The sequence below is a fragment of the Cetorhinus maximus genome, chromosome 15 (genome assembly GCF_964194155.1).
Source record: "Cetorhinus maximus chromosome 15, sCetMax3.hap1.1, whole genome shotgun sequence".
Lineage (NCBI taxonomy): Eukaryota > Metazoa > Chordata > Chondrichthyes > Lamniformes > Cetorhinidae > Cetorhinus > Cetorhinus maximus.
In genome coordinates, this window is record NC_135893.1 from 28974632 (window position 1) to 28997270 (window position 22639).

The 22639-nt window shown below is 41.1% G+C and overlaps 1 protein-coding gene across 2 annotated transcripts in view; it reads right to left on the reverse strand.

The window, feature by feature from the left end:
* Positions 1-16336: 16336 nt before the first annotated feature.
* LOC144690581 (CTD nuclear envelope phosphatase 1-like) overlaps positions 16337-22639 on the reverse strand; it is a 35619-nt gene continuing 29316 nt past the window's right edge. For both annotated transcript variants that reach the window (XM_078558202.1, XM_078558201.1), the window contains exons 5-8: positions 21613-21729; positions 19586-19697; positions 17814-17898; positions 16337-17071 (exon numbers count right to left, since the gene is read on the reverse strand). In XM_078558202.1, coding sequence (XP_078414328.1) covers positions 17011-17071; positions 17814-17898; positions 19586-19697; positions 21613-21729 — 375 coding nt within the window. In that variant the 3' untranslated portion in view covers positions 16337-17010. The remainder of the gene's footprint in view (positions 17072-17813; positions 17899-19585; positions 19698-21612; positions 21730-22639) is intronic.

Genomic DNA, 22639 nt, shown 5'->3' on the forward strand with positions numbered 1-22639 from the left:
TCATTGGAAAAGGTTTCATAATTTACAGTCCATGACAGATGCAAATTGAGCTTTGAGAATTGCCAACCTTGAATTCAATCAATGTCCTTAACAAGCCCCCTACTAGCACATTGCAAAAAAGAGGAGGTTACCCTTGTTATTGCAACTTCAGAAAATGAGAATCTTAGTGGAAATATCCAAAATATCACATTTGTTGAATGGAATCGGAATGCATTTTTAAATGATTAAATGCTAAAACATAGTGTTCACAGGAACAGGAGTAGACCATTCAGCCCTTTCAGCATGTTCAGTGAAATCATGGCTGATCCAGCTTCATCCACCTGCCAAGATACTGTAACCCTTAATACTCCTGCCTGACAAAAACCTATACATTTCATCAATAACTTCAACAGAACCATAGTTATATGGATTTTTTTCAAAGCAAGTATGTGTCCCCTTCATCAAGACTCCTATTTTCTTGACAATCTTAGCAACTGTTTGTAAAGAATCACATTAAAAGGCTTTATCATCTCAATACTTGCAGAAACATTTTAATAAAGGTACTGTTACACTTAATTGGCATCTCTGTAGTTCAGGTGGCTGAAGATCAATGCCCCTGCAATAGGCCCCCATGTTTAGATTGTTGTGCATGTACAATTCTATAGTAAGGATGACCTGGTTCACTAATGTAAATGCAGAGCTAAGAAATGCACATTAGTTCTCTGCAATCCCAACCAACCACAGAACTACCTGGCACACTACCACAGGACTGCCTTTAAGGTCCTTTAGTTTGAAGTTGTATTATACTCAGTGAAGTCTCAAGCTGATGTGAGATAGTCCCCTGAAAGCGAATGTCATACCTAAAGGTTTTAATGTGCTTGGTACTCTCTATAGTTTCAGTGCTCGCTGACCTACATTGGTTTTCGGTCTGGCAACCCCATATTTTTAGAATTTTCATCCTTGTATTCAAACCTGTTCATGGTCTCACTATCCCTATAATCTTCTCCAACCTTCCAAGGTCTCTGCACTCCTCCAATTCTGACCTTTTACGCATCTTCGAATTTCACTGTTCCACTATTGGGGTCTTTACCTTCAGCTACCTGGGCTCTAAGCTCGGAAATTCCCCCCTAAGCCTCTCTGTGCCTCTACCCACCCCCCACCTTCTCCTTTAAGACACCCTTTAGAACCTATCACTTTGACCAAGCTTTCAGCCACCTGTTCTAATGTCCCTTAACATCGCTCGGTGTCAATTTTTGTCCAATGATACTCATGTGGAGCATCTTAGGATGTTTATCTATGTTAAAGGTGCTATATAAATGAAAATTGTTGTTTGTCCTCTTATGTATGTAAAATAAAAGTGATGTGAAAATAGCAGTGTAACTGTATCTTGTAATCCTCCCCTACATATGGGAGCAGGGGAACAAAAGCATGCAAAGCTATCACCAGAAGTTGGTAAAACATTTCAATGTGACACTGGTTATGCCAAGCACCTATTGTAAAGGAAATTTCATTTTTTTCCTAATAATACTATGGGATAGCGATACAGGTTTGTGGGGATTGTGTGTGTTGGGCGTGTGTTGTGTGTGGAGTGACTAATTTAATTAAACTGAAGACTGTCAGGCTGCACAGTTTGAACCGTCAAAGAGGTTAGGTGTAAAAGCAGGCATTTGGAAATGGATGAGCTAACATTTGCATTTTTAGATAAGTTAAGAGGTCGTTTGAATTTCAAAGGAGAGTTAGGAGGTGACAAGGAAAATGGAGGAGTTTATAGGTAAACAAGCAGTGGGGATATCATGTTTTATTGACCCAAATGCAAAGACAAGCTGGAAACATCAAATATCTTATATTTGGAAGAGTTTGAGTTTCAAAGAATGTTTAAAACAATGAGATTTAAAGATCAAAAGGAAGAAAATATATTTCAGGAGAGATTGAAAGCTGTATGCAGAGTGGTCATGTGAGATCTTGAAGAGTGTACTGTGAGGTAGCAGCTTCTAGCCACCCCTGAGAAATGCATGTTTGTTCCAGAAAGCAATGTTTTGTTAAAAGCCTTGGAATTCCATTGTCAAGTGAGAGGGAGAGAGGAGCTGTGAAATACATAACAACAGTGAGTGCCTTGCAGTAATATTACTGGATGTTTTATAGATTAAGAATCTATTTGGACTGTTGCCTGGAAAAGGGTGTTTAATTGGGAGTCTCGCTAGGCAGAGATATTTTGGGAAATGTTTTAAAACTAAATTTAACTGTAACTGCAATCTTGTGTGTTTAAGTTTTCTTTTCGTTTGTTAAGAAATATTTTAATATAATATTTAAAATCTCCAAAATTGCTAGTGGAATCTTTACTTCTGACTTCAGTGTGCATACCCTCTCATAACAAAAATACAAATTGAAAATTGCTGTGATAGCTTGTCCAAGTTTCCATTTGGGATTTGGTCAGGGGAGCAATTACCACCTGCCATATCATAACACTATATGGCTCCTTTTTATTAAGCCTCACAGAAATCTAGCTTGTAAAGCTTGAGTCATTGTAGCACATGTATACTAAACAAAACAATCGTATTCCATTGTTTACTGAAGTATATTTTTTCCTTGCTGTGAATGGGTATGGAATACCTTCAATGTTACAAACTAGTTGCTTGCCTTTTAAATGCAAAAAAAGGACCACTGTGCTTAAATCAAACTTTTGCATAACTCTCACTCATGATATATGAACATGTGCTGTATTGGTTACTTGTTTGACCTATTACTATTTTATACCATGCTACGTGTCATGTTATTATAATGAGCTTATTGTTGTCTAAGACACAAGGCACCAAAAGTGCTCATAAGTGGTTTGGTAAACACATTTATTAGGACTAGGCACATAAGAACAGTTCTACATTGTTATAAAACTTAACATCAGAGCTGTGCCCTACTTAAAGCAAAAGTGAAACAAAGACTGGATCACATGACACATTTCCCTTCTAGTGATGTCATACTGCTATTCCTTAAAGCCATTTTACAACATTGTGTAGTCACTGCAACCACACAAAAAAAACACACATTCCCATCAGCACATCTTTTGTTATCCAGAACAAAGCACAGCACTGCCCTGACTCACTGTCTTGACATTTTTAATTTGTTTCCAATTTCTCCTCAGCTTCCCTGAAGACACTCACTCATGCTGAAATATAGCCCTACAGGCAGTGAACGCTGAAGTGGCCAGTTTCTATACGGTTGTCAAAAAGGTGTATGAGTGCAGAGAGCACCACAGTCAAGGCCAATCTTGCCTTCACCAGATGTTCACACACGTGCATTTTCCCATAGCTAATGATCCAAGGAATGGAACTGCCTCTGACTTTTAACCTCTAGAGCCCAGCAAGACTGAGACCATCTGTAAAACCTAGACTTCTAGAAACACTAGGACCCAGCCATCTCCTTAACAAGACTGAACTCCTTGTGGTTCCACAATACCAGTACATTTAAAAAGACAAATGTTAAGTTGTTTGATCTTTTTCTTCATTCACTGAAAAACGGCAATGACATGAATATAAATTGTGCCAAATGCCTTCACTTGTGTGTGACACTGTGACAACACAAATGATGTGCACTTTTCTGGTTTTTCACCCTTGAGAACATAGATCACTGAAAGATAGTGATCAGATGCAGAAAGTAATCAAAACAGCTAATGGAAAGTTAGCCTTTATATCTAGCTGACTGGAATGTGAAGGGAGGTAGTTTTGTTACAGGCATACGACAACAACATCAGGAGCACCGTGTACAGTTCAGGGCACCACACCTTAGGAAGGATATATTGCTCTTGGAAGGAGTGCAGCAGATTCACCAGAATGTTAGGGCTCCAAGGATTAAATTATAAACATGCTTGAATTTCCTGGAACATAGAAGATTAAGGGGTGATTTGAATGAGGTTTTTAGGGTTTTGGAAAAATTTGATGAGGTAGATAGACACATTTTCTGCTAGCTGAGGAATAGAAGGTGAGGGGACATAACTTTAAAAGCAGGGACAGGCCATCCTGGGGAAATTAGGGAATATCTCTTCACAGAAGGGATGGTAAAAGCGTGGAACTCTCTGCCACAAAAAGCACTAGATGCTTGCTCAATTAATAACGTTAAACCTGAGACTGATGGAATATTGCTAGCCAAGGGTATCAAGGCGGGTTGATGGGAGTTAGAATGCAAATCAGCCATGATCTCATTTAATGGTGGAATAGGCTGTCAGGGCTTAACAGCTTACCCTTGTTCCTATGTTCTTAGGTTTAGGGAAGGAAACTTGCAGTCTTTTATTCAGCCTGATTTGTATGTGATTCCAGCCCCACATTAATGTGGTTGATTCTTAATTGCCCACTGGAGAAGCCTAGCAAGGCACTCAGTTGTATCAAACTGCTGCAGTTCAGAAAAACCCACTGCCAACTTCTCAGGGCAATTAGGGATGGGTAAAAAATGTTGGCCTGGCCAGCGATGCCAACACCCTGAGAAGGAATAATAATTAAGAAAATGATTCGAGAGCCTTTGCTTCTCAAAAGGTTCAACTACTTTTGCTGATTCAAAGATTTCCACAGACTGGAAGTTAGGTCATTTTTCCACTGTCTCTTAGGGCTGAGTGTTGGCCAGTAGAGCTACCAATCCAGGCTGCTTAAGTGTGAGTGCCCTGGAAATCAGCTCAATGTAAAGCTCAAAAAGGATGAGGTTGTTAAAGCCTTAAGATATAAATATTTGTGTCAGCTGTGGTTCAGTTGTTAGTGCTCTTACCTCTGAGTCAGCAGATTTAGGCAGTCGGGAGGAGAGTCAGGGTAGAAGCCACTTGTCACAGAATACCCAGCCTCTGACCCGCTCTTCTAGCCTCACTGCGCATTTATGTGGCTGATCCAGTTCACTTCCTAATCGATGGTGAGACACCCAGCATGTTGATTGTGGAGGATTGATTCATGATATTTCCTTTGAATGGTTAGATGCACTCTTGTTGAAGATGACCATTGCTTGGTACTAAAGTGGCATGAATATTACATGCCGCTTATCAACCCAAATCTGAATGTCGTTTGACCATTTATTTGCTGTTTATGAGACCTTGTTTTATACAAAAGATTGCAACATTTGCCTTACCTAACAGCATTGCTAGTAGTTAAAAGATAATTTAAGGTTGTAGGGTCACCCTGACGATGTGATAAGGTGATATATAAAGGCAAGTTCGTGCAGATCAAACCAGACAGTATACTGTGCATCAGTTGATAAGGTTGATTCTTTCCCTGGTCCAGTATTGCAACTAATGAAGCTCAGCTTGGGTGAGAAATGAAAATAGCAGTTCAATCTAGCTTCAAAGCATTCGGTAAGGTAGTGAAGAGCCCAGCACTCCATCGCTGGATGTACTTGAAGTTTCAATCAGTAGCTAGTTTGGATTGAGGGCACCAGGGACTGGCTGCTGTGATTAGAGAAAGCACAAAAAATACTAAGGTAAAGAGTTGCATCTAACAACTCTGCCTGGCTCAAACTTCAAGCCCCACAAAATTGCAGATCATATTAGCAAGAGGAAAAATAATCTTTATTACATAACAGGGTAGTCATAGAGTAATAGAGGTCTACAGCACAGAAAAAGGCACTTCGGCCCATTGAGTGCGCACCGGTCAAATAAGTACCTAACTATTCTAATCCCATTTTCCAGCACTAGGCCCATAGCCTTGTATGCCATGGCATTGCAAGTGCACATCCAAATATTTCTTAAATGTTATGTGGATTTCTGCGAGTGAGTTCCAGATTCCCGCCACCCTCTGGGTGAAAAAATTTTTCCTCACATCCCCTCTAAACTTTCTGCCCCTTACCTTAAATATACACCTCCTGGTTATTGATCCCTCCACCAAGGGGAAAAGTTCCTTCCTGTCTACCCTATCTATGCCCCTCATAATTTTATACACCTCAATCATGTCCCCCACCAATCTCCTCTGCTCCAGGGAAAATAACTCCAGTCTATCCAATCTCTCCTCATAACTAAAACTCTCCAGCCCAGGCAACATCCTGGTAAATCTCCTCTGCACTCTCTTTAGTGCAATCACATCCTTCCTCGAATGCGGATTCCAAAACTGCAAGCAATATTCTAGCTGTGGCCTAACCAGCGTTTTACATAGTTCCAGCATAACCTCCCTGCTCTTATATTCCATGCCTCGGCTAATAAAGGCAAATATCCCATATGCCTTCTTAACCACCTTATCTACCTGTCCCGCTACCTTAAGGGACCGGTGGACACGCACACCAAGGTCCCTCTGATCCTCGGTACTTCTCAGGGTCCTACCGTTCATCATGTGTTCCTGTGCCTTGTTTATCCTGCCCAGTGCATCACCTCACACTTATCTGGATTAAATTCCATTTGCCACTGATCAGCCCATCTGACCAGCCTGTCTATATTCTGCTGTAATCTAAGGCTATCCATCTCACTATTTACCACCCTACCAATTTTCATGTCATCCGCGAACTTACAGATCAAGCTTCCTACATTCAAGACTAAATCGTTTATATATACCACAAACAGCAAGGGACCCAACACTGATCCCTGTGGAACCCTACTGGACACAGGCATCCAGTCACAAAAACACCCCTCGACCATCACCCTCTGCTTCCTGCCACGCAGCCAATTCTGGATCCAATTTGCCAAATTGCCTTGGATCCCATGGGTTCTTACCTTCGTTATCGGTGTCCCATGCAGGACCTTATCAAAAGCCTTGCTGAAGTCCAAGTAGACTACGTCAAATGCATTGCCCTCATCTACACACCTGGGCACCTCTGAAAAATTCAATCAAATTGGTCAGATATGACCTCCCCTTAACAAAACCATGCTAACTGTCCTTGATTAATCCCTGCCTCTCCAAGTGTAGATTAATTCTGTCTCTCAGAATTGCTTTCAATAGTTTCCCCACCACTGAAGTTAGGCTGACTGGCCTGTAGTTCCCTGGCTTATCCCTTCCTCCCTTCTTGAATAGCGGTACCACATTGGCTGTCCTCCAGTCCTCTGGCATCTCTCCTGTGGCCAGAGGTATTGAAAATTATTGCCAGCGCCCCTATCTTCTCCCTTGCCTCACTCAACAGCCTGGGGTACATTTCATCCGGGCCTGGAGATTTATCTACTTTTAAACCTGCCAGACCACTTAGAACCTCCTCCCTTTCTATGCTAATTTCTTTAATTATATTATTCTGCCTGATTTACACACCCACGCCGTCCCTCTCACTTGTGAATATCGACAAAGTACTCATTTAGAACCCTACCTACGTCTTCCGGCTCCACACAAATTACCACTATGGTCCTTAATGGGCCCTACTCTTTCCCTAGTTATCCCCTTACTCTTAATGCACTCGTAAAAGAACTTTTGATTTTCCTTTATTTTACCTGCCAATGTTTCCTCATGCCCCCTTTTTGCTCTCCTAATTTCCTTTTTAAGTTCCCCCTACACATTCTATATTCCTCTAGGGCTTCCGCTGTTTTGAGCCCTCGGTATCTGCCATAAGCCTCCCCTTTTCTCTTTATCCAATCCTATATATCCCTTGACATCCAGGGTTCCCTGGATTTGTTGGTCCCACCTTTTGTCTTTACTGGAATATGTTGGCCCTGTACTCTCCTTATTTCCTTCTTGAATGAGTCCCATTGCTCTGACGCAGATTTACCTAAAAGTAGCTGCTCCCAGTCCACTCTGGTCAAATCATATCTGATCTTATTAAAATTGGCCTTCCCTCAATTTAGAACTCTGATTTCTGGCCCATCTTTGTCCTTTTCCATAACAACCTTAACAAGTATCTCAGCCCAAAGAGAATTATCCACTTCTACAGTGAAACTATTCAGCTTTGAAGGAGCTTACTTTCAGAATGCAAGGGAGATCCAGAGTCGGGAGATGAAGCTTTTGTAGACTACTTCCTCAGGATCTCTCATCTATTGTCTTCCAACTGCAGTAGGCAGTCACTTTAAATCTCACTGAATACAAACAAGGTTAATATTCTTGAATTTACAACCAATAAACAGGAGTGTTTGGCTATCGTTGAAATTTTGAGTTTAAATGCTAAACATGACTGAGGTTCTCTTTTATACCAGTAAAGAAGTAGTAACATTGCTCAAGATGCACTTACCATTACTTCTTTACAGTGGAAAAGTCAACAAGATTATCCACAGCTTTTGCCTCCTGACTCATGGCTAGTACAGTTCCACAGGTGGATCTGCTTAATTTCCTTGGCCAAAGGGACGTGGCACTTGTTGAGTCCGAAGGCAGCAGGTTGCTCAATGGTAAATATGCCTAATGCTCACTCATGTAACAGGCAGAGCTGAATGGGAGGTGATGATCAAGGACTGAGTCCCACACTCAGCTGCACATCAAGGCAATTTTCCCTTTCCTTACGCCAGGAGCACTCAGGGATGTGTGGTGCTGCTACACAGGTTAACTCAGCACAACCCAAGAAACAAACCTAGATTACAGAAATGTACAGCAGAAGTGGCCATTCAGTCCATCACGCCTATACTGGCTCTTTAAAAACGTGGTCATGCTTACTCTCACACCCTACTTTGTGCCCAAGGTCCTGTAGGTTCTTGAAATCTCAAACTCCTTTTTAAAACTATCAATGAAATTAGTGCTGCCTCACTGCTTTTTAAAAATTCATTCATGGGAAGTGGACTAGGAGGATTAATATGGAAAGACTGTACACTATAAATGGCATGATATTGAAAACTGTTGGTGAGCAGGAAGACCTTGGTATCCATATACACATATCCTTAAAGGTGGAACAGGAAGTTGATCAGGTGGTTAAGCAAGCAGATGGGTTACTTGGGTTTATAAATAGAAGCATGGAATAATACAAACATAGAATATAAAAACAGAGAGGTCATGTTAGAACTTTATAAATCACTAGTTAAGCCTCAGGTGGAGTACTGTGGACAACTCTGGGCACTGCACTTCAGGAAAAAAAGGCCTTGAAAAGGGTACAGAGATGGTTTACCAGGGATGGAGCTACAAGAAGCAGTTTGAAAAGTTAGGATTGTTCTCCTTGGAAAACAGATCAGGTTAAGAGGTGGCCACTAGAGGTTTTGATAGAGTGGATAGAAAAAAAATCATTTGCTCTGTTAGGTGGGTCAACAACTAGACGGTCATAGATTTAAAATCACCGGCAAAAGATCTAAAGCTGCGGGGGTGGGGATTAGGCGGCGGGATGAGGAGAATCTTTTCCCACTCAACAATGGGATCTGGAATGGTTGATTGATAGCATAGTGGGTTTTTTTTACTCATTCACGGATATGGGCTTCGCTGGCTGGGCAGCATTTATTGCCCATCCCTAGTTTCCCTTGAGAAGGTGGTGGTGAGCTGCCTTCTTGAACCGCTGCAGTCTACGTGGTGTAGGTACTGTGAGGAAGGGAATTCCAGGATTTTGACCCAGCGACAGAGAAGGAACGGCAATATAACTCCAAGTCAGGATGCTGAGTGACTTGGAGGGGAACTTCCAGGTGGTGGTGCTCCCATCTATCTGCTGCCCTTGTCCTTCTAGCTGGTAGTGGTTGTGGGTTTGGAAGGTGCTGTCTAAAGATCCTTGATGAATTCCTGCAATGCATTTTGTAGATGGTACACACTGCTGATACTGTGTGTTGGTGGTGGAGGGAGTGAATGTTTGTGGATGTGGTGCCAATCAAGTGGACTGCTTTGTCCTGGACAGTGTCAAGCTTCTTGAGTGTTGTAGGAGCTGCAATCAAGTGGGGAGTATTCCATCACACTCCTGACTTGTGACTTGTAGATGGTGGACAGGTTTTGGGGAGTTACTCGTTGCAGAATTCCTAGTCTCTGACCTGCTCTTGTAGTCACAGTATTTATATGGCTAGTCCAGTTCAGTTTCTGGTCAATGGTAACCTCTAGGATGTTGATAGTGGGGGATTCAGGGATGGTAATACTATTGAACATTGAGGGGCATTGGGTAGATTCTCTTTGTTGTTACTGGGCTAGTAATCTTGGCTTGGACCAATGATCTAGTGATACAAATTCAAACCCCACTGTGCAGCTGAGGAATTTAAATTCAACTATTTAAATTTGGAATAAAAAGCCAGCATCAGTTTTGGTGCCCATCTGGTTCACAAGGGCTCAGTCCTACACTCAGCTACACATTAATCAATCACGCCACACTCCAGCATAATCAATGACAGGAAAAAGTTATCGTTTTTTTTTAGTTTATTATTTTCCAGAAGGTCCAAGTATATTTGGGTTTTGACATTTGTAAATAAATTTCAAAATACATCATTTAAAAAACACACTGCCTCACCCTTTCATCAAATTATAACAAGGGCATTAATATCCTGCCAATGACTTATAATAGCTACCAGCATGATTAGGTCATTTTTAAACATACAAAAATATTTCACTCTGATCTCTGCATGTAAAGTGATACAAAAACTTGTCTAACTTCAAGACTATCTCAATATAAATAGTATGTGAACTACAGGGGAACGTGTTCTCATGTGAAGCAAAAAGACTTCAGACCACAATTGAGCCTTTTGCTTGTGTGGATTTATCCATTAGGATTGAACACATTGGTACTGGTACCATACAGGAAAAAAGGGCAAATAAGCTGATACATCCATTACTGTAAATCACCAGTGATGTGCATACACCTTTCTGCTCTGGTCTATCAGCAAGATTGCTAAATTTGAACAAGTTGATCTGTGCTATGTTGTCCAGTCGAGTTATAACTGGACGGAATTCCCAATTCATTTCACCCAGTACGGTTTTCAGTTTGCTGAGGTGTGACAGATTAAATTTGCCCATAAACAAAAGAGTTCCAGTAAAATAGATCATTTACAACTTGCACTTTTATAGCAGCATTCAACATAAAACATCTCAAAACTCTTCAGAAAGCAAAGCGAGACTGGATACCAAGCAGAGCAGAGGGGGAAAGGTTTGGGATAAGAGGTAGGCTGTAAGAAAGCTGGAGAAGTGTCAAAGCAGAGAGCTTCAGGGAGAACATTGCAAAGTAGGGCAGGGCCAGCTGAAGCATCTGTTGGTGAGGGTGGAAAGGAGGGAGAGGGTGATGCAAAGGAAGCCTGTCAGAAGAACATACAATAGTACCGAATTGAAGAAGCGGGAAGGAACAAAGCCATGCGGAGATTCAAATGGAGACAAGGATTTTGAAATCACTTTGGAGGAACGGGGATGCAATGAAGATTTGATGGACAGGGGTTATGAGACACAGGATAAGGGTGGTAGAACTTTGGACAAGTCGTGACGGGCTGAACATGTGCATCAACTACTGATCCCTTCCAGTATTTTCAAAGGAAACAAGTTCATCGTGACTCACTATGGAGACACAAAAAGGAAATAGGAAATCTGTAAAAAAAGGAGCAAAACGTTTTGGACTTTCACAGCAACTCAAGCAGCTTTCGATCTCGGCCAACATTCTAGGTGAGACCATTTACCTGAACCCATCAGTTCTGAAGCCTCAGCCCATTTTCATGTTCAAAGGTCAATTGATTGACCTACTATCCACTTGCAGTGTTTTCAGTTTTTGCTTCCTTGACAAAAGTTTCCATGCCCTGTTATAGCTAATTTTATGCCAAAACTAGTATTCAACGGATCACTGTAAGGGGGTCGAATCAGCAGGCAATTAGTGAGTTGCGACAGCATGACATACACTATCCACAGCCAGGTGGCAAACAGACACCCAATGAGGAGATTCTTACTGAAAGATGGAATCGTCCCGACATCCTGGTTCATATTATGCAATAATTATATCATTTTTCAGCATTTTTTTGGTTCCCCTCCATTGGTCAACAGGACACAAACCTCAGCTACACCACTGCAGAGGAAAAGAGGTGCAGGGTTCTTTGGGTTGAGGCAACAGAACATGACTTCAGATTAAGGCAGGAGAATAGAACTAGTGTACCAAAACATGTTAGGAGAAACTTCTTTACACACAAGGGAAAATATTGGGCTTGCTTTCCAATCAGGGAAAATCAAGGGAACACATCAGCTGGACAGTATTATGGGAGGAGGAGGAGGATACAGGAAGAATTGGTGTCAATGGGTTTGCTCTTTGTTTTTTTTTAAAAAATGGATTAAAAAGTATAAATGCCACGGAAACATGTCCAAATTTGTAAATCAGACTTTGAAGATAGAAACAGTTTAATCACTTTTACAACTTTATTCCACAAACATCTGTAAACAAAAAACAAACTGTAAAGTGTAAACCCAATAGAAAAATAAATTGGCTGTCAATTGAAACTGCAAAGTTACTGGTTTAGATGACAGTCATGTTATGTTACTAAATCGGATTAAATTTTTGTTTTTAAATACAAGGGGAACACCTTCCGCAAGTCCTTCCATTTTTCCAAGAAAAATATGAACCAGTGATTTTAATGATAGCCTATTTTCTATTGGCTAGCCAGCGATTTTACAGGTGACAGCAGCCAACTTGTACCTGAGTCAAGTGTTTGAGGAGCAACATTGCAAACTGCAATCCTATTTTCACACAACATCCACACGTGCACTTTCCAGGAAAGGTCACTAGGTAACAATCAAGATCCTGTACTAGCGCTGTTGACATTAATCTCAGTAATTCTGGTGAAGATCGGCTAACTAGAAGCAGACTAAGGATTTAACCAGTTCCATGAGAACGCACTTACCTACTAAATTGCCCAGAAGAATATGACCCAGAGTGCTGCAGACCAGGAAGATCACCAAGAACCCCAGTCGCATTTAAATGAATTTCAGCTTGCAACTAAAATTGTTTATACATTTTACTGGATTTTTTCAGGGGTGAATGAAAAAAATGAACGAAAGTCACTGTAGTCCCAGAGGACCATGGGCTACTCTCTCATTAGAGAGACACAACTGGTGGCGGGTTTAACCTGAGGGTGACCACACCTCAGGCGAGGGGTAAGGTTGAGAAGTCTTTACCTCAGCCGGTACAGGAATTGAACCCGCACTGTTGGCGTCACTCTGCATCACAAACCAGCCATCCAGCCAACTGAGGTAACCGACCCCCTCTTTTCAGGGTTACCAGTTTCTCACACTAAAGCACCCTACAAAAGAATAAACCAGCTAGCTACAGAAATCCAATTGCAAAAGGAACAAGAATTAAGAGATGACTTCCATATTGGTGAATTACAAGGATGGAAGTCAAAACTTTGATTTGGGCAGGTTCTTCCAATGATCAACATATTAGAAGATGGCAATCCCACAAAGCTCCTTTAGGCCATCTTCCAACATGGTGTACACCAATAATCCAAAGCTGTTTTTTTAATGGTTAAGCAGTGCTCAGTAAGCAAATCAAAACGGCGGTCCGGTAAACTTCTTCAATGTATGAATACACAGGTTGATGTTACTTCTATACTTTTTAAAATTATAAATACTCAAATACAGAAGGTGACAAGAATTTTCAGCTATCCTAAGTAATTTATAGTTCAGTGTTGCTCAAACTGGTGCAATGAAGCGCGGTTAACACTCACCAACACCGGTTAACAGAATTAACACTCACCGGCACTAGAAACTGCTGAGCATACATGGCTCAGAATGTCAGTTTTGGGCCAAGACAGCATGGAATGGTGCACATCATGCATGAATGGCTCAGCAACACACCGAGGCTTTCACCAGTCAGCTGTCAAAAATAGCAATTAGTGCTGTTTGGCTGTTCAAGAATCCAGCACAAAAATCAATGTAACCAATTAAAAATACAGGCTTGACAACTGGGTTCTGGCAAGAGGTCTTTCAGCACTAATTCACATAAACAGTACAAGCAGGTAATCTCCAAAAGCAGGTTCCTCTGTTTTTTCTAGCACCCTCCTGTTTACTTGTGGTACGAACTGACAAAACACCTTTGCCTTTCTCCTAAATTAGTGTTATTTATGTTATTAAAACTTCATTAATGTTATTAAGATCTAGGGCTCCCTTTTAACTCACGAGCAGGAATGCAGTATCTCAGGCCCATCTGGGACAGGCTTGGTTGATTTTAAATGACCAAGCCTCATATTACTGATCAAAGCAGCCACAAAGTTGGTGGGAAGCAGCAGCCTGGCTGATAAAACAGTGAGAGGTTGCTGCCAGATTCCATTTTAACCCCCTGCATCGTTCCTCCCCTGCCATCCCTGGTACTTCCCATCCGAAGCCTGGTTTTCACTAAGAAGGTTTCAGGGGGTTTAAAATTGAGTCTACAAAGTATGGGCAATAATACGGCTAAAGAACTATGTACCTTTATGTATAAGCCATATCCTGGCAGAAAATCTGCTACTTTTACACTGATTCCTATGAAAAAAAAAATGGTTTCACTCTACATTTAAATATCCTAATTAATATGCCAAACTTCTACTGAAAGACTTCATATACAAGAAATTTGAATCATGAATGTTATTGATAATGTTTTTTGGCTAGGTGAAGGGGTGCAAAAGTACAAATTTCACCCCATTCTCAGACTGAAAAAAGAAACAAGGCCAGTTATGAAATTAGCCACCATGATATTGTTAAATACATACTCTGGGGTTGATGAAGACAATTTCATTCTGTTGGTAGCAGGTGCTCTGACAGTCACTCCATGTATGATGGCTGTGTAATCAAAGACTTCAGGGGACAGTTTATCCAAGGTACTAACCCAAGGAAGGATCTGATAATCATTACCAACCTAATCTCTGGATCTAGAGAATGCAAATAACCTACATCACTTGAATTAATTACCTAGTTCTCTCCTAATCTGCATCATACCAGTGTTCCTTAAGACAAGTGTGCAAAAAAAGTCCAGAATGAGTCTCTCTCCCTGCTGAAAGTATCACACTTTCATGACATTGCAGGCAAAAAAATTCATATCCCAGTAGGTCATGGCACAAACTGCAGCACCAACTAATGACCGATGAAGGGTCAAACCCCTTTAAACCTGCCAATGCATAGCAATGGTTCCATATGGATCATGTAATCTCAGCTTTGTTGAGGCCAACCTACCATAACAGAACATAATGAATTGCTTGGAACTAGAGACAGCCTTTTCGTCTAATGCCATCAAAATGGAGTGCATAATCAGCACAGGCACCATAAATTCCATGCATCTGTAACATATCCAAATTTATAAATGGCCAAACTGCAAAAGAAATGTTACCTATTTTAGTCTTCAGCTGTTAGTGTTCTCTAATTGACCCAAAGTTCCTTCCACTTCCTCACAACATATATCCTTTCCAATTTTCCTGTTAAAAGTAGCAAAATGTTCTGACCTAACTAATACAGAGTTCTCCAAAATCCTGGCATCGTTCAAGAAAACATATGGAAGAAAAGACTTGCATTTACATTCCACGCTCTCACATTTATCCAGTTATCCCAAAGTGCTTCCCATCCAACACATTTCTTGGAAGCACAGTTACTGTTATGTAGGCGAATGTGGGAGCCATTTTACACATCACAAAGTCCCACAAACAGCATTGAGGTGAATTATTAGTTTGATCTGTTTTTGGCACTGTTTGTTGGGAAAGGATGTAAACCAGAACATCAGGAGAACACGCTGTTCTTTTAATAGCACCACGGGCTCAAGCGCTAGGGTCGAACTTGATCCTACAGTTTTGCTGGTTTATAGAGGGAGCACGACCAACCGTATCATTACGCTTGTGCAGCAAAAGGCCTTACAATGTAATTGCAGTGCAAGTCTTTCATTTTTTAAGTAGCTTGATGCCAGTTAAATGGATGTTAACAAAGCAATTCTCTCAGGAAATTTACATTTAAATTAAAAGACTCCCTCCCTGGTCATACTTTATGGCTGGGGTTTTTCAGTCCCACCATGGCGGGCCCCTCCCCCCGTAGGGGATACACCGGGCCAGCGAAAAGTCCATTGACTTTTGGCGGGACTGGAACATTCCGGTGAAGGACGGGGCCGGAAACTCCCAGCCTGCGTGTGAGCAGAGTGACAATGCCAGCAGACCATTCCGCTGTGGACAGTTAACAAATCCTACTTTCACTTGTTAGCTCTATCTTATAAATTCACCTCTATCTTAAATAACGCAATTTTCAGCAGCAGTCCCTTCACAGGGGTTAAGAGCAGGAACAGTGCTCATTTTCCCCCTCCTTAGATCAGAGGGGCAAGGCTAATTGTAGTACTGCAATAAACCTTCTCGTCTGCATGGTTCAGTATCATGGCACATTGATCCTTGTACCTACTGAGTCAACAAGACAGGTCTGGAAAAAGAAGAGAAAGGAGGTGGACGAGACACATGGTCAAATAAAATGCATGGTAATTGGAGAAATCCTGGTGGAGATTAATAGGATTTCAACTAAAAGTACCAGTCAGTCATTGATTAGGAAAAATAGATTTCAGGCAAGACTGATGGTTACAATTATAGTTAAGCTGCACCGTTTCAGGCCATAAATGAAGTCATGATACAAATCATCCATTATTGTACTAGAAATCAGATTTTATTCTTCATTTGATATGCAATTATTAATACTGTTTGATAAAAGCTGAATTGACAGAACTATTCACATTAGGGAGGAGCTTTAAAAAAAATCTAGGCCCAAACAAAGCCTTGTTCTATATTTGTGGTTTAGCACCATTGACAGGCTCAGACTTGGGATCGCTTCTCCTGGTCAAACAGCTGGGTGAAAACTTGTCATCACGTAAAAGGACGGAGCAGATAAAAAAAGCTAGTTTCCCTTTCAATGGGAAGTAGCCTGGCTACCTTCTTAGCTTTAGGCTGATAAATTAATTCTCATGGGTCTTGTCTTTTGTTTTACATAATCAAACATTAAAAGGCAGAACATTTCAAAAGAAAAACTCCAACTCAGACAACTGAGTGAAGTTTAGCTCAAAAATACCATTTTATAAACAAAAAGATATATTAAAATGCATTGGACGATGCACCATTTCAGCACTGATTTGAACGTGTATAACATTCACATATATATCTGTCCACGCAGAAGTAAACAGGTCTTGACTATCCACTGAGCTTATGTCACTTCATGCATACTCAGAAACCCTCCCTGGAGTGCAGGTTTTACAATGTTCAAAGCACAGGAGGAGATGGCATGAGCTGTCAACAAGGGCACACCAGAAAAACCTAATGCAATGTCACCATAGTCTATGTTGGTGGAGATTCCGACTGAGGACAGACCGAACATCCGATGTAAACCTGAAGGGAGAGAGAGAACAAAAATCAATCTAGGGCACAACTGATTTTTTTTTGTTTACAACTGCACCCTCCACCCCTGCCCAACGCCTCTCGTTATTTCCTCCTGTCTTCATCAGATGAGGCAAACTCTTGCTGATACATGGCTCCATAGATGTCAGCAGTCCTTTGCTACTGCTCTCTTATTTCATGTGGAAGCCCAAGCAATGGGTTCTGGTAGGTTATTTGACCACAGTGGGAGGTGGCTATGGCATGGGTTACTAGTTAATATTCAGTAGCAAGAACTCTTAAAAGATAACTAGAAGAATATGCTGATCGGGGTGGATGAAGCAAGATGGGAGGAGATTTGTGTGGAACATAAACACCAACAGAATTAAACAAGAGCAAAATACTGCCAGCGCTGGAAATCTGAAAAAAAACTGAAAATGCTGGAAAATACTCAGCAGGTCAAGGATCATCTGTGGAGTGGGTAACAGAGTTGATGTGAACTGTTATCAGATAGTGTATATGCCCAGTAAACCACTGGAGCGAGATACACACTTTTGTATAACTCAAAAATGAAAAGAGAGGCAGACACACAATGTTTTTAATTGGGTAGGGAAATAATTCTTTGGGCCCATTCTTGGCAAGTCAAATTAATATATTCACAATTGTTAAATAATCCTTAAAATTTAAATCCACCAAGTTTGGGCAGCATGAGAAATTTATAAAGCACGCCATACATAGTAATTCATAATCAACTTACCTTAATGCATCAAGCATAGGTAACAGGTTTAATAACGCTGTATCCCCAGGATCACTGAACCAAGACTTTATCGGAATAGCATTATCTGTGTGGGGAGGGAAAAAGCAAACACACAAGGTTAACACAGCTTTCCAAGGAATCTACACAAGAAAAAGCCCATCCTATATATTCTTTATGCTTCCTGGCAGGTTATTCCATACAATCATCACCCTTCTGCTTTCAGATCTAAATATGCTTCTCCCTTTTATATTTATAACCTTCAGTCCTACAAGCCTGTTTCATATTAAAATAAGCAGCCATCATAACGTATTAAGTCAGACATTGCAGTGTTTATAATCAAAGAGACATCATACTATCCAATTCAAAAAACCTGCTGTTCTGCAGTCAAGGTGCTCTCTGTTTAATGTGGCTCATTTCAAGGGCCCAAAGTCTAATTGGTACAACGGGGATGACATAAATTAGAGGTTAGCTGCAATCACGGAGGCAGGTTTACTGGTCGGCAGGTGCCTTATATATTTGTGGCTCCTTCTCAAAATAAATGTCTGCTTTTAACCAGTTTAATTGTGAGCTGGTCTTATTGATGATTCATATTCAAAATTTGCCTCAGCTGAGCCATTTAATATATTATACACTTGAAGAATAAGCTTCCTTGACTCCCTTCCCTCTAGGATATAGAGACTGAGATAATTAAAATCTGTCCTTGTAGCTCATCCACCCTTACACCATGAAGCGGTTCCCTTTGATTTTCGAAAGGAAGACACTGGTAACAAAAAATTGTTTACGTTGAGAAAACAAAAACCGAAGTTGATGTGCAGTGAAGATTCAATTAATGAGACAGTCAAATAAACAACTATGTCCAGATAGACACCAGTGGCCAGTTTGCTTCATATAGTTCACATTAAGATTGTTGATGTAAACACAATCTTCATCCATATTTTAATCCAGGCTGCAATCTGTGAATAACTATGCATTTTACCAAACTCGGGAGTATAAATTTCCCATTGAAATATATCATTGCATTTAACTGAAATGCTACTAATGGAAAGGATGCGAGAGTCCTTGAAGGGATGCAGAGGAGGTGGAGGAGATTGACCAGAACGGTTCCAGGGATGAGGGATTCTAGCTACAAGGTTATGTAGGGAAGCTAGGGTTGTTCTCCTTGGAGCAGAGGAGATTGAGAGGTGGTGTAACAGAGATGTATAGGACTAGGAAGACAAAAAAAAGCTGCTCCCATTAACTGATTGTACAAGGACTACAGAACACAGATTTAATGTTTTGAAGAAATGATGGAGAGGGCGGATGTAAGGAAGAACTTCTTTTCATGCAGTAAATGATAATGACTTGGAACTTGCTGCCTAGGATGGTGGTGGAGGAAGGGACAATCAATGATTTCAAAAGGAAATTGGATGGGCACTTGAGGGAAATAAACTTGCAGGGCTACGGGTATACAGTGGGTGAATGGGGCTGACTAGGTTGCTCTACAGAGAGCCGGCATGGACTCAATGGGCCTCCTTCTAATGTGCCGTTATGTCTCTATAATGGTCACAACAGGAAAAAATAGTTAAAAATTGCCAAGATATAAAACAATTATGGATCACCGAGTATATTTAATTGAGGTAGATAGATTTTTTGATCTCTCAGGGAATTAAGGGGCATAGGGAGCGAGTGGGAAAATAAGTTGAGACAGGAGATCAGCCATGATCACATTGAATGACAAATCAGGCTCGAGAAGCCATATACTTAATTCCTGCTCCTAATTCTTATGTTCTTACCTGGATGCCCTCTGTATGCACTGGGCGAATTATCTAATATTACAATACTGGAGAGGTCACTGTGAATGGCTGCAAGGTCTTTTACATAGCTGCCCAATTCAAGTGTGCAGTGCTGAGGAAAAAAAATAAACGACAGTAAACCACAAAACTACATTCAACATAAACTGGTAGAATAAGAATTCACACCATACAGGCTTACTATTCTTTTGCCCCACCACACCTCCTAGCTTTTCCACCTATTTCCTCTACTCCACTCATGAAGACATTTAGGGCCTTGCTGGGCTAGGGCTTCACTGGCACCATTTCGAACCTCACCCAAATGAGCATCATTCATATCAGTATGTTGCAAATCAGCTGATTATTCTACCAACAGAATCATGATCCTGTGTCCCAACAATCAAGCATGTACTTCCAGCTTATGAATGGACAAATGAGGTTAGGTTAATTTTTTGTCTCTCTAACCCATGGAGTGCTAACATGTATGGAATTGCCCATACTGCTCTGCCTCCCAGGTTCAGTCAAATTAGCATAGGCTGGAATGCAAACCAGGCAACTCCCAGGTCTGTTAGTCACCTTTTGGAGGGTGGGAGCAATGAAGGTAATGGTGTAGAAGTATTTCCATTATCCTCTGTGCAGCTGTGACTCCCCAGGAACACAAATTTAAATTGCCATCATTAAGTAGAAAATGGGAACTTTTCCATATGAATTCCACATATGTCTTTACTTCCATATGCACAGGAATTCACAATGTGTCTCGGAAACATCTCAAGAACATGGGCTGCTCTGTGGGCAGATAATGTCAGCAGTGGATCCCTGATGCTATTATTAAACATGATGAAACTATGCACAAAGACTATGAGGGGAAATGTGTGGTACGGTAGAAAAAAATTCCAGTATCTGGAACCAAATGAGGGCTGGGCGCTGGTGCAATTGAAAGGAGAGAAGAGGGAGAAACCATCAGTGACCATTGTCACTGCTCTCTTTGCATCACAGAGACACCAACATCTCATGTAAAAAGGCCAGCAAGAAGTTTTCTTACAATAAGCTAACTGTTAAAGATGTGGCTGTTGCTGGCTAAGCCAGCATTTATTGCTCAACCCTAATTGCCCTCCAGAAAGTGGTGGTGAGGTACTTTATTGAACCCCTGCAGTTCATGTGGTGTAGGTACACCCACAGTGCTGTTAGGGAGGCAGTTCCAGGATCTTGACCCAGCAACAGTGAAGGAATAATGATATAGTTCCAAGTCAGGATAGTATGTGGCTTGAAAGGGAACTTGCTGGTGGTGGTGGTGTTGTGCTGCCCTTTGTCCTTCTAGGTGGCAGAGGTCATGGGTTTGGAAGATGCTGCCTAAGGAGCCTTGGTGAGTTGCTGCAGTGCATCTTGTAGTTGGTTCACACTGCTGCCACTATGCATGCCACTGTGTCGGTGGTGGAGGGAGTGAATGTTTAGAGTGGTGGAGGGATGCCAATCAATCAGCTGCTTTGTCCTGGATGGTGTCGAGCTTGAGTGTTGTTGGAGCTGCACTCATCTAGGCGAGTGGAGAATGTTCCATCACATTCCTGACTTGTGCCTTTTAGATGGTGTACAGGCTTTGGGGGAGCAAGGTGGCCGCAGAATTCCCAGCCTCTGACCTGCTCTTGTAGCTACAGTATCAGACCATTTATCCACGGTCTGAATTCCTGTTGCAATTTTAGCACACTACAAGCAAAACTTTATGACTTACTTTAATATGATTTTTTTTCTCTCAATGGGTGTATCAAAATAAAAGTTACAATAAACTTTTTTTTAAAAAGACAGATGAATCCCAGTTTGTGTAAAAGCAGAATATCCAGGGTTGGTGTAAAGGAAGAGCAAGCGAGCACACACGAGAGGACAGTGAGAGCACAAATAGGAGAGGACGAATGAGAGTGAGAGAAAACACATGAGAGCAGAGAGAAGAGAAATTATATCAAACTTCACTCACGAGACATTGTTTCAGACATCTCATTACACTCTGCGCTGGTTATGGAGCATCTGTTGTTCCGTACCTGTCTGTAGTATCGTCGGTTTAATATTTTCTTGTTGTTGTCTAGTTTGTCTGCTACAGCTGCACCATAGATCTCCATACTAGCGGTGAAAATCACCAACTCGTACCACTGGCTGGCCTGGCAAAAGTACACAGCCGTAGCTGCTTATTAATGCACAATTTATTGAGAAGTTTAAATAAAAATCCTCATTTGTTCATTTAATAGCAGAAAAGAAAGCAAATTTTGACAGTGATGTAGATTTAAGTTTCCTTTACAGCCCTGACGATGTACCTCAGCATTGCTCCCACTACTGCAAGCAGCCAATTATTACAAAAAAAAAACTCCTGAAACATATCATGTCAAAAAAAGAGCTAACATGCAAAGATGCAGAAGTGGAAATATAACTACTATGGGAAAAGCCTTGTGACGCACAGGAACTTGGTTGTGCATTGCACACCAGATCGCTGGTTACAACATTCATGTGTAGCTAGTCACCTTGTTTATATCCTATGGCAGCAAATTCAACTCAGATTATAATCCACTCTCAAAAATTTGGATTTACATAGCATCCTGATTATAGTCAATCATCCCAAGGCACATCAAAGGAGCTTCATCAGCCTGTAAACTATAAACATAAGTGCTTAAATAAAATACTAATAAACACACTTATTGGCCATCTTACAGCTTGTCGGGCCATCCCCCAGCAATTTACTTCATCACAGAATCCATTACTTGCGGTATAGGGCCAAATTGACTATGAAGGTGCCAAATTCAACCTAGAGTATGGGCTGAGTTGATTTCATTGAAGAAAACAGAGAGGTTACTATAACCAACCTTGGTGAAGTTAAGGTAGGAACAGGAGACATACACAAATCATTCAGAGCTCCTGTTCACAATTAGTATCGGTGGATCCCCAAGAGAAATTTTGCAGCATGAGGATTAGGATAGGATCAAGCTTGCCTTTGATGCCCCCTGCAGTAGCTCTTGATGAATGACCACATGGATGAAGCACCAGAAGGAATCACTGCACCCCAAGCTTTATGTCACT